The sequence below is a fragment of the Lichenostomus cassidix genome, unplaced genomic scaffold (genome assembly GCF_008360975.1).
Source record: "Lichenostomus cassidix isolate B80296 unplaced genomic scaffold, HeHo_3.0 HiC_scaffold_751, whole genome shotgun sequence".
NCBI classification, from domain to species: Eukaryota; Metazoa; Chordata; class Aves; order Passeriformes; family Meliphagidae; genus Lichenostomus; species Lichenostomus cassidix.
The window spans coordinates 53,324-66,801 of NW_028147950.1; the positions used below are offsets into that span (position 1 = coordinate 53,324).

Sequence of the window (13,478 nt, forward strand, 5' to 3'; positions counted from 1 at the left end):
GAGCTTAGCTAGCAACAAAAAGAGAGTCATTAATCATCATCACACAACTGTATTTTCACAGCAAGGCTACCTTTGTAAAAATTAAAATCATACACGAAGCATCCATTTTAATGTTTGTGAAAAGCCAATATTATGATATGTATTTATCACACTCTCCACCTTCCTGCGCTGGTGACACACAGCTGGTGACAGCAGTGACACTGGGGTGACACTCAGCAGCCCCTCGTGTGCTCACTCCCTTCTCCTGGCGCTGAAGTTGGCTGGGGAAGAAGCTTTCTAACACCATTTTATTGATGTATTAGAATACAGGAATTATATAGAAAATAAATTATTATAGAAAATAATAAATTAAAAAATAAAATAGAAAAGAATAAAATAAAATAAGATAGAATAGAATAGAATAGAATAGAATAGAATAGAATAAAATAGAATAGAATAAAATAGAATAAAATAGAATAAAATAAAATAAGTAAATATTTATTAGAAACCAGGCTTTCTTTATTGCAGTGCGTTGGAGACCTGGAGGATATTTCCTCTGACTGGGGGTGTAATGAAATTTTACAGCAAGGTATTTATCCCATCGTGATAATTCATGTTTACCTGTAGCCCAGTTTGTTAGACAAAACACAGTGTGGAAATTTGACTGAACAGCTGCAGGTCTTTCTATCTCACCTTTTCCATTTGGCTGTGAGTGATTGTGTAGTTTTTATATCTTAGGATAATTCTAATTAAAATTCTTAGAATGTGCTCGAATAAAACCTCTGCAGGGTATAAAGGACTGAAGCTGTTCTGATGCCTTCCACTTTAGCATTCAATGTGATATTAAATTAAAACTTTTTTCCCTTTTGCACTCATTTTCCTGTGGGTTTTTTGTCACTCCGTCGGGACAGCAGCTTGTTGTGACAGGCTGGAGAAACAGAATTTGCTGGATTGCATTTTTATATTTATATATAAATAAATATATCATTTATTGCAATATCAGGAACATGTTAGGTTTGTCCATCCATTAACAGGTTAAATTAGGCATTGTTCCCTCGGGTTTATACACATTTTAACGTTCAAAGAACATTATTTTAATGTTCAAATTATTTTAATGTTCATTATTTTATTATTATTATTATATTTCTTATTATTTTAATGTTAATGATTTAATTAAATTATTTTAATGTTCATTATTTTAATATTCAAAGAACATTAAAATACATTTGTTTTACACAAAGAACAAAAAATACATTTTAATGTTCAAAGGAATCCCCAAATCATGCCCGAAGTTTGTCCGCCTCAGTATGTAATCGATGAGTAATTTCAGGATTCCTTGGATTTTGGTACTTTATGTTTTCGTGGAGCAAGATTGCCATCTGCTGCTCGCTGGAACAGCAGCGTTTATTTTGGGGTTTTGGGGCTTTTATTTCCATTTTATACAATTCCATCATCATCCTCACCATGTTCTTTGTCATCCTGGCAGGTTTTAAAGTCTCCACAATCCACCTGTGCTGACTTTGCTCATTTCCTCAGTCCCTCGTTATCAACGTTCTACTGCTAGCTCATATTTAAATTATTAATTATTAAATTAAATATTTTAAAAGTCGCCAGTAGAACTAAAATAGCATTTAAAGCTACCAATGTCGGTTAGGTGGTAAAACTGAACTGTGAATTGCAAAGTTACAAAGTTTGAGCAAAATCAAGGAAATAAAACTAAATTATAAAATGAAAGTTACAAAATTTAGGCAAACTGCAAAACCAAGTAAAAACAACCTACCAAACTAGGCAAAAATTCAAAATTCTTTGTTTAATCATTTCATTGTGAAAAAGGAAAAAAAGTGGAAAACTTTGTGCTTAGATGACCTCAGATGCCAGATTTTGAGTGATTTGTGAAGAGTTTTTTCCCCAATTTTCACATTTGTTACAAATCCCGAGCAGTGTTTGTAAAGGGAAGTTACTTTGTCTTTCCTCTTCATGCAAAGGATATTTCCTGCCCCGATGGGTGAGGAGCTCTCAAAACCAAATGATGCCAAATCTGTGGATTGCAAGTGGAATGTAATGGAAATTGTGGGAAAAACAAAAACTCTGCAATATTTTCAATGTTAGAGTCAAGGCATTGCTTTATTATCTGCTCAGGATGTTGTTCTGCCACAGAAATCATCTCATCCACACCTAGCCCAGGTGTGCAGAGAGAATCATTCCATGACAAATGGCTTTTACTAGATTTTTCAGATATTTTAAACATTCAAAACTCATAGAAATTAATTGGATCAGCGTTCATCGATCCTAAGTTGCACAGTTTCTAGTATTTGGTTTTCTATTGGATCCGGATTTCTTCGCCTTCGATGTTAATTAGGTGTTTTTTCTTATTCCTCTTTTTCCAGACCAGGTGTGTCCGACTAGCCAGGGGTGGTTTTTGGAGTCGATGGTCTGTTAATGACCACTGAGAGCTTTTATCTCCTGTGTATCTTCTGTCTGTTGAGCTGCTAAGCTCATCAGGCCTCACCTAGAGGAACAACGCCTTGGAAAGAAACTTTAATTCCCTCCCTCGAGGGCAAAGGAGAACAAAAACCCCGATTAAAACATTTTTAAACCGGTAAATTTTCCAACAGGTACAGGCTGAACATCCCCATCCTGGAACTGGGCACAGCCAGGGGTTTCTGATTTTCAGGGAAAATGTGGTTTCATGGCAGAAATAGTTGGGAAGTGGAAAAAAATTGGATAGTGGAAGATCTTTCAAATATGCAAACGATCAGCCAGCACCAGTTGACCATCCTCGCAATTTCTCAACAGTCGTTTGGGAGCTTAAAGGAAAAGCCATTCCCTGGTCAGGTTCATGTCTGATACAGTTATTTTATTACTTTTTAATAGTGATCGATGCCAGACCCTCCTTCGTGATCAGATTTGCCAGTCTGAGTAACTTTCCACAGTTTATATACTGGGAGAAGCTATATAAAGGACATTCTGGTGTGGAAATTCTTTGGTCACCTACTGTGCTCCTTCCCAGTTTCCTGTGGGAACCTCCCAGTGGCAGAGCAGGAGAAAAGGAGAAAAATTCCTTGAGTGAGGATAAAGCTGAGCTGGCAAAAACCAAACCACTGCTGTGTTATCAACACCACTCTCATTCCAAATCCAAACCACAGCACTGGAACAGCTTCTGGGAAGGAATTAACTCCATCCCAGCTGAAACCAGCCAGGCTGGGAAATCCCTCCGAGATCGTCGAGTCCACCCTGTGCCACATCCCACCTCATCAGACCTCGAGTGTCACATCCAGGGGTTCCCAGGACACCTCCAGGGCTCAGAACTCCAACCCCTTCCTGCTCCATCCCAATATTTAGCAAGTCTTTATAGGGAAAAAAATCCTCCTGATGTCCTCCCTCAGCATCCTCAGAAGTTCTCCAGCCTTTCCCCAGCTCTGGACGCTTCCAGCCCCTCAGTGTCCTTGTGAAGGACCCACAGCTGGCCCCAGTGTCACTGAAAATTGGTTAGAAAATAAAAACCCTCTAACACACTATTTGAAGTGATAGAGAATCAGGCATTACTTTATTTTCTGGCCAGGATGTGCCCAGGAAAATATTCCAAGAACACATCCTTTCAGAGGATTTTCCCCAAACTTTATACAGTCAAAACCCCATAGAGTTGCACTGTTTCAAAGTTCATTGGACCAGAGCTGAGTAACCTCTGGTATTCAGTTTCCCATTGGATCTGAATCTGCTCGCCTATGATTAATTAGATTTAATCTAATTAGATTTTTCATTCTTCAATTTTCCTATCAGTCCTTTCCGGACCAGATGTCTTCACCCCTGCTGGAGGTGATCTGGGGTAGACATTTGTAGATAGCCACTGTTGTCCCTGTAGATAGCCACTGATGTCCCTGCAGATAGCCACTGATGTCCCTGCAGATAGCCACTGATGTCCCTGCAGATAGCCACTGATGTCCCTGTAGATAGCCACTGATGTCCCGCTGATGTTCTGCTGATGGCATTTTATCTCTCTGGTTGTCTTTGCAGTTGCTCCCAATCTGTCGGTTATGTTAATCCCATCTCCTTAGGGTGATATTATATCTCCTAAAAAACTATAGAAAATTCCTTTCCCCCAGGCAAAGTCAAGACAAGGCTAACTAGAGAGACAAAATAGAAATTTAAAAGTTAATATTGTTTCCAACACCAGGATTCCAGGTGGAGTCTCACCTGTGTGAGAGACAGGGAGACAATCCCTGCCCTGATCCTGCTGGACACAGCATTCCTGATCCAAACCAGGAGCCACTGACCACCTGGACATTCCTGGAGATGTGCAGACATGTGTGACACACCTGGGCACACCTGGAGATGTGCATCCATGTGACACACCTGGGCACACCTGGAGATGTGCATACATGTGACACACCTGGGCACACCTGGAGATGTGCAGACACATGTGACACACCTGGGCACACCTGGAGATGTGCATACACGTGTGACACACCTGGGCACACCTGGAGATGTGCAGACACATGTGACACACCTGGGCACACCTGGAGATGTGCATACACGTGTGACACACCTGGGCACACCTGGAGATGTGCATACACATGTGACACACCTGGGCACACCTGGAGATGTGCAGACATATGTGACACACCTGGGCACACCTGGCTGGCAGCCAGCCACTGTCCCCAGCACCCCAGCTCCTTTCCCAGTTTTCCAGCTGCTCTTCCCCCAGCCTGGAACATCCCATGGGGTTATTGTGACCCTCACACTGTCCTCAGCCCATCCCATGCCATCATTCCCACAGATCGCCAGCCTGTCCCAATCCCTCTGCAGAGCTTCCTGCCCTCCAGCAGATCCTCATCCCACCCAGCCTGGTCTCATCTATGAATGCACTGAGGCAGCCCTCAATCCCCTCATCCAGACCATCAGCAGAGGCAAGGAACAGGATCATCCTGGAGGATTCCAGGCGTTCCATGGAGCCAAATTTCAGGCTTATGGCTGTTTCATCTCAGGGTGTCCCAGAGACCATGGGTGTCCCGATGGATCTGATTTTCTCCCTGACCCCAAATTCTCCTGTTCTGGATTCTGTTCATGGGTAAATGGGCTCCTCTGGCTGATTCCTGTGGCTGTGTGTGGTGTGATGATCCTGGCTGGATCCCTGGTGTCCCCAAATCTGTCACATCTCTCTCCCCTCCACCCCTGGGTGGGGATAAAATACAAGGAACTGCTCCTGAGTTGGGATAAGGGCAGGGAGAGATCCTTGATGGATTCTGGGCGAAGGGGACTTAACTGGGGATACTAATTGGATTTATTCCCAGTCAGAATCAAAGCAGGAAAAATGAGAAGTAAAACAAATCCTAAACCACCTTTTCCCAACCCCTCCCTCCCTCCTGGGTCTCACTTTATTCCTGATTCTCTTCCCTCCCAGTGGCTCAGGGAGACAGGAATGGGGATCATGGTCCACCTCAGACAAAGCTCCTCACAGAAGGTCTTGTTGAGTCACAAGGTGCAGAAATGACCCTGAACACCCCACAGACCCCCAAACCCACCAGAACCCCCCAGGCTTTCCAAACTCCTCCAAGAGGAGCCTGGGAGGGGCTGGATCCAATCCCAACCCCTGACTTTGTCACGATGTAAAGGATTGTAAAAGTGTAATTGAACCTTTATCTAACTTTGTCCCACAGGGTTAAGGATGGAAAACACAATATATTTATATAAATATATATGATAATGCCTAGACATAGAGATCTTAATGAGAATTATTTACTACACACCATAGGAGCTATAACAACTATTACAATATACATACTGTGCAGCAATATTGAAGCAATTGTGTTAAAGCAATTAGAGTAAAGCAAACCCAATTATTAAGCAGATGGATGTCACTCCCCCAGAACAACGACCATGGGAAAATCTCTGGCTCAGCCTCAAGGAGTGACCTTGAGGGGTGTCCCCACTGCAGAGAGGACTCTCCACACTCCCCAAGAAGGGAAATGTCACTTTTACAGCCTGAAGTGCTGCCCTGTCAGTCGGATGTGCCCAGGCTGTGCCAGCTCAGCAGCTCTGGAGAAGTTCCCAGTGGTGTCACTTGGTTGTTCCTTTCTCCAGGGATTCTTCCAGCTCTGCCACAGCTTCAGCTCCCTCTCAGGATGTTGAACTTTGGGATGGAGGAGTCAGGCTGCTTTCAGCATTACTCACCCCAAAAGCAGTGTGACTCCCTTTCTTCATTTCCAACTGGGAGCTTTGCAAACAGGGAATTGCTGGAGTTGTTTGACCTCATTCCAGGCTCAGCATCTTTCCACAGGACACCCTCAGGAGATGTCCCTGCCAGCTCTCCCACCCCTTTTCCTCCCTCTCTCACCTCCTTCCCATTGTCCCCACAACCCCTGCTTCCCCCACAGCTTGTTTAGAAGTGTCCCCCCCACCACGCTGCTGATTTTGGGGTCTCAGCCCTTTCCTGTTCAGTTTGAATGTCCAAAGCCCTCTCTTTTCCCCCCTCTCCTCCACCTTTCCCACTGTGACCTGAATCCCCAGCCTGAACCCTCTGATCTTGGTTTGGGGGATCCCAACCCTCTTTTCCTCTCTCTCCCCCCATGTTTCCCATCGTGGCCCCCATCCCATGCTCCCTGCTCACCCAAGTTCCCTTGGCTCCCAGCAGCACCCTACAGCCCCAGCTACCCCCACAGGCCCCATCCCCAGCTCTGGGCAGCTGCTGACACCCCAAAAGCAGCTGTGCTGTGGTGTGCCGTGGGGCTCCATGGTCATCCAGCACTGCTGGATGCCATCAGAAGAAATGACTGGACAGAGCAGGTGAGACTTTTTGGAGTTTAAAGTCAGCAAATCTTCCCTCTTCCCAATGAATTTCTGATGTTAGTCTCCATCCTGATGGATGTTCCTGCTCCTGCATTCATCTAGGTGCCCATGGGGAAGACACCACCAGCCAGGTGTCTTCCCAACGTGGGCCACCAGGAATGTGAGTCACCAGGTCTCTGCCCAGTGTGGGTCCTCCCATGTGGGACGGAGTTGGAGAAGCCCACAAAGCTCTTCCTGCAGTCGGGGCACTCGCAGAGCTTCCCTCACTGGTGGATCTCTTGGTGTCTGGTCAAGTTAGAGCTCCAGGAGAAGCTCTTCCCACACTGGGGACACTTGTAGGGCTTCTCCCCGGTGTGGATGCGCCGGTGGGTGATGAGGTTGCACTTGTGCTTGAAGCGGTTCCCGCAGTCGGGGCAGCGGAAATGCTTCTTCCCCGTGTGTGTCTGCTGGTGGCTGACGAGATCTGAGCTGCTCTGAAGCATCTCCCCACACTCAGAGCACTCGCAGCGCCTCTTCCTGGTGTGGCTGATGGTGGGTGGTGAGGCTGAAGTTGCGGGTGAAGCGGTTCCCGCAGTCGGGGCAGCGGAAATGCTTCTTCCCCGTGTGTGTCTGCTGATGCTTGAGGAGATCTGAACTGCTCCAGAACTTCTTCCCACACTGGGAACACTCATAGGGCCGTTCCCTGGTGTGGATCTTCTGGTGGGAGACCAGAGTGGACCTAATGGTGAAGCTCTTCCCACACTCCAAGCAGGTGAAAGGCCTTTCCCCTGTGTGCACACGCCGGTGGGCGATGAGGGAGGAGCTGTCTCTGAAGGTTTTCTCACAATCCCCGCAGTTGTAGGGCCGTTGCAGTTCCCCTCTGTGGGCCTTCTGGTGCAAGACCAGGCGGGCATTGACGGTGAAGCTCTTCCCACATTCTGAACACTCATAGGGCTGCTCGCCCGTGTGCACCCGCTGGTGGTAGAGGAGGTGGGAGCCATGGTTGTAGCTCTTCCCACATTCCCCACACTCAAAGGGCTGTTCCCCCGTGTGCGTCCGACGGTGGGCGAGGAGGCCGGAGAACGGCCTGAAGCCCTTCCCACACTCCACACACTTGTAGGGCTTCTCCTCCCCATCCTGAAGCTGCTCATGAACCCCAAGCTTCGGTCCTTGCCTGGATCTCTGTCCGCCTTTCCTGCACAGGGTTGGTCTTTCCTTCTCAGAGCAACCTGGGCTGGGTTTGGAGCCTCTCCTTGTATGGGATCTGCAGGGCTTTTCCTCCCCCTTGGATTCCTGCGCTGTGGAGCTGCTCAAAACAGCCTCTTCCACAAGGTTCTGCTGCGTAGATTTATCCTCCTTGGTCTCCAACCTCAGCTCACTGCCTGGGGGAGGAAGGACAAGGAGAGGATTTGGGATTTGTCTCCATGCCAGAGGAAAGGGGAAGGAGATCCCCCAGTCTGTCCCTGGCAGGATGGTGGTGGCTGTGGGGTTGTCCTGCAGCTGGGACCAATGCTGGGCTGGGAGATGGAGGAGAAGAGAGGGGGAAAGGGGCAGTGACTTCCTCCTCACCTGCCTGGCTGTCCTGGGGCATCTTCCTCTTCCTCACAGTCCTCTCCTCCATCTGGCCAAGGTTTGGAAGTGAGAAATCCTGTGGTGGGGAAAAGTACAAGGTATGAGCACCTTGGGTTCCTCCTGCCCAAGTCCACATCTGGAAATCACTGGGCATCAGGTGTCCACAAAAACTGCCAAAACACCAAGATTCAGTCGCCCAAAATACACAAATCACCAAGATGCAGCTAAAACACCCAACCTGGAGTTTCCCCTCTCTGGTGTGTCCATGCTGGGCTTTAGGGGGTCCCTCTTCTCTGAGCCACTGCAGGTCAAGCATGTATTGGTGTTCCCCCTTTCTGGGCTGCTGGGGGTCCTGGGAATCCCAGAGATCCCCCTCTTCTGGGCACCCCAGTTTGGTGTAACAGGTCTCCCAGGGGTCACCCTCATCTGGGGTCCTGTTTCAGGGACACAGGGTACCCATGGGTCTCCTTTGTCCATGCTCCCAACATCTCCAGGCTGCCAGAGGTCCCTGCTCTGGTCAGGCATCTGACAGTGGTCAAGAATCCTGCTGGGAGTGGTCAAGGACACCCAAAACCTGCTGCTGAGGGGGATTTAGGAGACCCCCAAAGGAAAGAGACCACCTAAGGGGTCATGAGCACTTTTCAAGGGCGTCTCCACCCCCTCAAAGGAACTGGGGGACAAAACCTCATCAACCCCAGCAACGGGGGTGCCATGCCGAGGTGAACCAATTCACCAATTGCATGAAATCCATCCCCAGCTGCATTCAAGAGCCCGAGGCAAATGTTGCCTGTGCCCAGCTCGGCAGCACAGTGATGCCACAGAGAGCTCAGAATCAGCAGGGCTGGAGCTGGCAGGGAGCGGCCGAAGAGCTTGGGCTCTGTGCCCAGGGGCTGCAGGGCCGTGAGCGACAGAAAGAGCCCAGAGTGTGAAAAACACGCTTCACTCTCCTGTTGAAATTTAAAGGGTTTAATAAAAGACAATAGGGGACACCAATAAAGCAAAGAAACAGCGCTGGGTGCTTGGCTCCAAGCCAAGAAGCACACCTGCCAGTGAGGGAGTCGTCTTAAATACTCTTTGTATTGTATCAGCCTTATGCATATTCAAACTTTTCTTAAAACTACTTTGCATGTTCCAAGAACTATTTTACATGGCTCCTCCTTGGTCCCGCCTTTTTAGAGCATTCGCTTTTTCGGCTGTGGTTTCTTCCAGTCTTGGTTATCAAAGCTGTGGTTTCTTCCAGTCTTGGTTATCAAAGCTGTGGTTTCTTCCAGTCTTGGTTTATCAAAGCTGTGGTTTCTACCAGTCTTGGTTTATCAAAGCTGTGGTTTCTACCAGTCTTGGTTTATCAAAGCTGTGGTTTCTTCCAGTCTTGGTTATCAAAGCTGTGGTTTCTTCCAGTCTTGGTTATCGCCTCCCAGCTTGGGCTTGGTTCTGTAGTCCTTGCATCTGGTTACAGGCTGATAGTCAGGTATCAGTGGCAGGTCTTCTTTTTGGGTGTTATCCAGTCAAGCAGGTGGTGGGGTTAGTAAAGGAAAGTTCTATAAACTACTTTTGTTAGTTTTCACTATAATATCGAAATCTAGTTCATAACAGAAATTAAAACATTGGTTATATGCCTCTATCTTTATGACAAGACTACTTCTGTAAAAAGAATAAAACCATACACACAATGGATATCTGTGAAAAGCCAACACTATATTAGGATATATTTATAACAAGAGGAAGCTCCTTGTCCCCCACGCAGGGACCCCCACGTCCCCCCCAGCCCACGCTCCCCACTGCGGATCTCATCCAGCGGCTCTATGCTCTGCTCTCTCGGCAGCCACGCCCAGCCCTGGGCAAGAGCTCTGCCAGCTCCTGCTTTTCTCTCTCACAACCCCCCAGCTCCCCCCACCCCTCATCCTCCACATAAATAGTTTTGGGGTTATTTCCCTTTGGATTGATTGATTTTACGTTTTTGTTTGCTTTTGCTCACGGTGCTTTACCCATCCAGTTAGTGGCAGAATGTCCCTTGAGAAAGAACTCTGTCGTGCTGTCCCTTTTTCTGAAGTCTTGAAACACTAGATCCCGAGAGAGGAACAGCTCTGCAGACACCCAGGGCAGTGCAGGAGGAGGGGCTCCAGGCCCCGAGCTGTACTCAGCATCCCAGTCCCTCCCAGTCCCTCCCAGTCCACTCCCAGACGTGCCCCCTCTCTCCCAGACCCTCCCAGCAAACCCCCAGTCCTCTCCCTTTGCCCTCCAGTCCCTCCCAGTACATTCCCAGTACCTCTCAATGCCACCCCGCCCTCCACCCGCTCTATCCCAGTGCCTCCCAGTTCATCCCAGTGTCTGCCCGCTCTCTCCCTGTGCCTCCCCAGTTCATCCCAGTGTCTGCCCGCTCTCTCCCTGTGCCTCCTCAGTTCATCCCAGTGTCTGCCCGCTCTCTCCCTGTGCCTCCCAGCGTGTCCATCTCGCTGGTGCCATCGAGCTCCCAGCTGGTCCGGGCCGCCTGCTCTGCTCCGCGATGGATTTTTCCAGGGATTCCCCACAGCCTCTGAGCAAGGCGGCCACCGAGCCCAGCTGCGGGGACAGGGGGGCACGGGGAGCCCGAGGCCGCTTTGCCGTCGCTTCACCCTCTCTCCCTCAGCCTTTGCCCCACGAGCACGGCTCAGCCCAGTTCCCCGAGCATCAGCCGGGCCGGGCTGTTCCCCTCGGAGCCGCTGCGGACACGGCCCCGGCCCGGCCACACTGACCCCTGCCCGGGGGGCTCCGGGGAATGTCGGCCCCGAGCGGAGAGCTTTGCCCGGGGGGCTCCCGGCCAAAGGCAGCGGCTCCGGGCTCGGTAGCCGCTCCAGCTCCCCCAGCCCGCCCAGGGCTAGGTCAGCGCCAGGTCAGCGCTCCTCACCCACACGCCTTTAAACCGCGGGGCATGGGCACAGCCAGGGAGGGGCAAGGACAGCGCTGGCTCAGAGCAAAGCTCCTCACCCCGACAATCCCCCGGTGGCCCCTCGCTCCTGCAGCGCCCCGGCCTCGCTGGGGGCTGGTGGCACCTCCGGCTCCCTCCCGGACTCACTCGGATGGAATCCCTGCTTTGCAGGAGAAGCCAAGGCAGCAGCAGTTTGCAGCTCCTCATCAGCAGGGAGCGGGGAGTGAGAGGAAAGCTAAAGTCTTTACAAACAACTCGCTGGGTGACGGTATGGGTGTTAAGGTCTTTAAAATGGGTTTTAATGTGTCTATTGACTTTGGGCAGCAGGTGTGTGGCAGAACCCAGACAGCCTGACTCCTGCAGAAAGAATGAAACAGGGAGCCCCAAATACATTTCGTGCGAGCTCCAAATGTCCCTGCCCGCTTCAAAAAAACGGCCCAGGATATTTGGGACGAGCTCCCCCTTCCCTGCGGCTACCTGCGGAATGCGGGGAGAGCGATGCTCCTGGGGCGAAGGTACTGCGGATACAGGTGAGCGCACGTGGTGCTCCTGTCCCTGCTTGTTTCCTTTTCCCGCTGCTCCTCCTTCATCCCTCCTCTTCCTCCTCCTCTGTCCCTCCTCTTCCTCCCGCTCCTCCTCCTCCATCCCTGCGGCTGCGGGCGAGAGCTCTCGGGAGAGCGGGGCCGGGCAGGGACACGATGGGAAAGGGGTGGATCAGCCCCAAACCGAGCTGAGTTTGGGGATAGCGATGGGAAAGGGGTGGGAGAGGGGGAATAAGGGCAGGTGGGAGAGCGAGAAAGGGGTACCAGCGTGGCGCCCCAGTTAACCCAAGACCTCCAAAACCCCTCACAGTCCCCCCAGTCCCACGCCGGGGGTGTTTCCAGCAGCACCAGAAGCTGGTGGTTCCAGTCCTCGCTGGGGACCAGGCTGGTGGCCACCACTTGCCCCGAGAGCTCCTGCTGGCCCTGGAACCACCTCAGCTGCAGCTGCGCAGGGTAGAAATCATCGCGGAGCAGAGCTGGTGGCCGGGGCCAGCTGGGAACTCGATGGCACCTGCGAGGTGGACACGCTGGGAGGCACTAGGATAGAGCGGGCAGACACTGGGATGAACTGGGGAGCCACTGGGAGAGAGCGAGCAGACACTGGGATGAACTGGGGAGGCACTGGGATAGAGCGGGCAGACACTGGGATGAACTGGGGAGGCACTGGGATAGAGCGGGCAGACACTGGGATGAACTGGGAGGCACTGGGATGGAGCGCGGGGTGGCATTGAGAGGTACTGGGAATGTACTGGGAGGGACTGGAGGGCAAAGGGAGAGGACTGGGTGTTTGCTGGGAGGGTCTGGGAGAGAGGGGGCACGTCTGGGAGTGGACTGGGAGGGACTGGGATGCTGAGTACAGCTCGGGGCCTGGAGCCCCTCCTCCTGCACTGCCCTGGGTGTCTGCAGAGCTGTTCCTCTCTCGGGATCTAGTGTTTCAAGACTTCAGAAAAAGGGACAGCACGACAGAGTTCCTTCTCAAGGGACATTCTGCCACTAACTGGATGGGTAAATCACCGTGAGCAAAAGCAAACAAAAATGCAAAATCAATCAATCCAAAGAAAAATAACCCCAAAACTATTTATGTGGAGCTGGGGGCTGGGGGGAGCTGGGGGGTTGTGAGAGAGAAAAGCAGGAGCTGGCAGAGCTCTTGCCCAGGGCTGGGCGTGGCTGCCAAGAGAGCAGAGCATAGAGCCGCTGGATGAGATCCGCAGTGGGGAGTGAGGAGCGTGGGCTGGGGGGGACGTGGGGGTCCCTGCGTGGGGGACAAGGAGCTTCCTCTGGGCTCTTTCTGTCACTCACAGGCCCTGCAGCCCCTGGGCACAGAGCCCAAGCTCTTCGGCCGCTCCCTGCCAGCTCCAGCCCTGCTGATTCTGAGCTCTCTGTGGCATCACTGTGCTGCTGAGCTGGGCACTGGCAACACTTGCCTCGGGCTCTTGAATGCAGCTGGGGATGGATTTCATGCAATTGGTGAATTGGTTCACCTCGGCATGGCACCCCCGTTGCTGGGGTTGATGAGGTTTTGTCCCCCAGTTCCTTTGAGGGGGTGGAGATGCCCTTGAAAAGTGCTCATGACCCCTTAGGTGGTCTCCTCCCTTTGGGGGTCTCCAAAATTCCCCTCAGCAGCAGGTTTTGGGTGTCCTTGACCACTCCCAGCAGGATTCTTGACCACTGTCAGATGCCTGACCAGAGCAGGGACCTCTGGCAGCCTGGTGATG

At 50.8% G+C, this 13,478-nt stretch overlaps 1 protein-coding gene across 1 annotated transcript; it reads right to left on the minus strand.

Moving 5' to 3' along the window:
- Window positions 1–6,858: 6,858 nt before the first annotated feature.
- Window positions 6,859–13,252, minus strand: LOC146420520 (uncharacterized). The gene is made up of 6 exons (XM_085048181.1): window positions 13,245–13,252; window positions 12,072–12,274; window positions 10,929–11,170; window positions 8,314–8,392; window positions 7,310–8,126; window positions 6,859–7,143 (listed from the first exon to the last, which is right to left on the minus strand). Exons 1-6 carry the CDS (start codon window positions 13,250–13,252, stop codon window positions 7,029–7,031), a joined length of 1,464 nt encoding a protein of 487 aa, XP_084904307.1. The 3' UTR covers window positions 6,859–7,028.
- Window positions 13,253–13,478: the final 226 nt, after the last annotated feature.

What these genes read in the sequence shown, in the direction of transcription:
- LOC146420520 (XM_085048181.1), bottom strand. An exon ending in GGCGTGGGACTGGGGGGACT is followed by an intron (nt 11,171 to 12,071) that starts GTGAGGGGTTTT and finishes GCGCTGACCTAG; the next exon opens with CCCTGGGCGGGCTGGGGGAG. An exon ending in CGCTTCACCCGCAACTTCAG is followed by an intron (nt 7,144 to 7,309) that starts CCTCACCACCCA and finishes GCACAAGTGCAA; the next exon opens with CCTCATCACCCACCGGCGCA.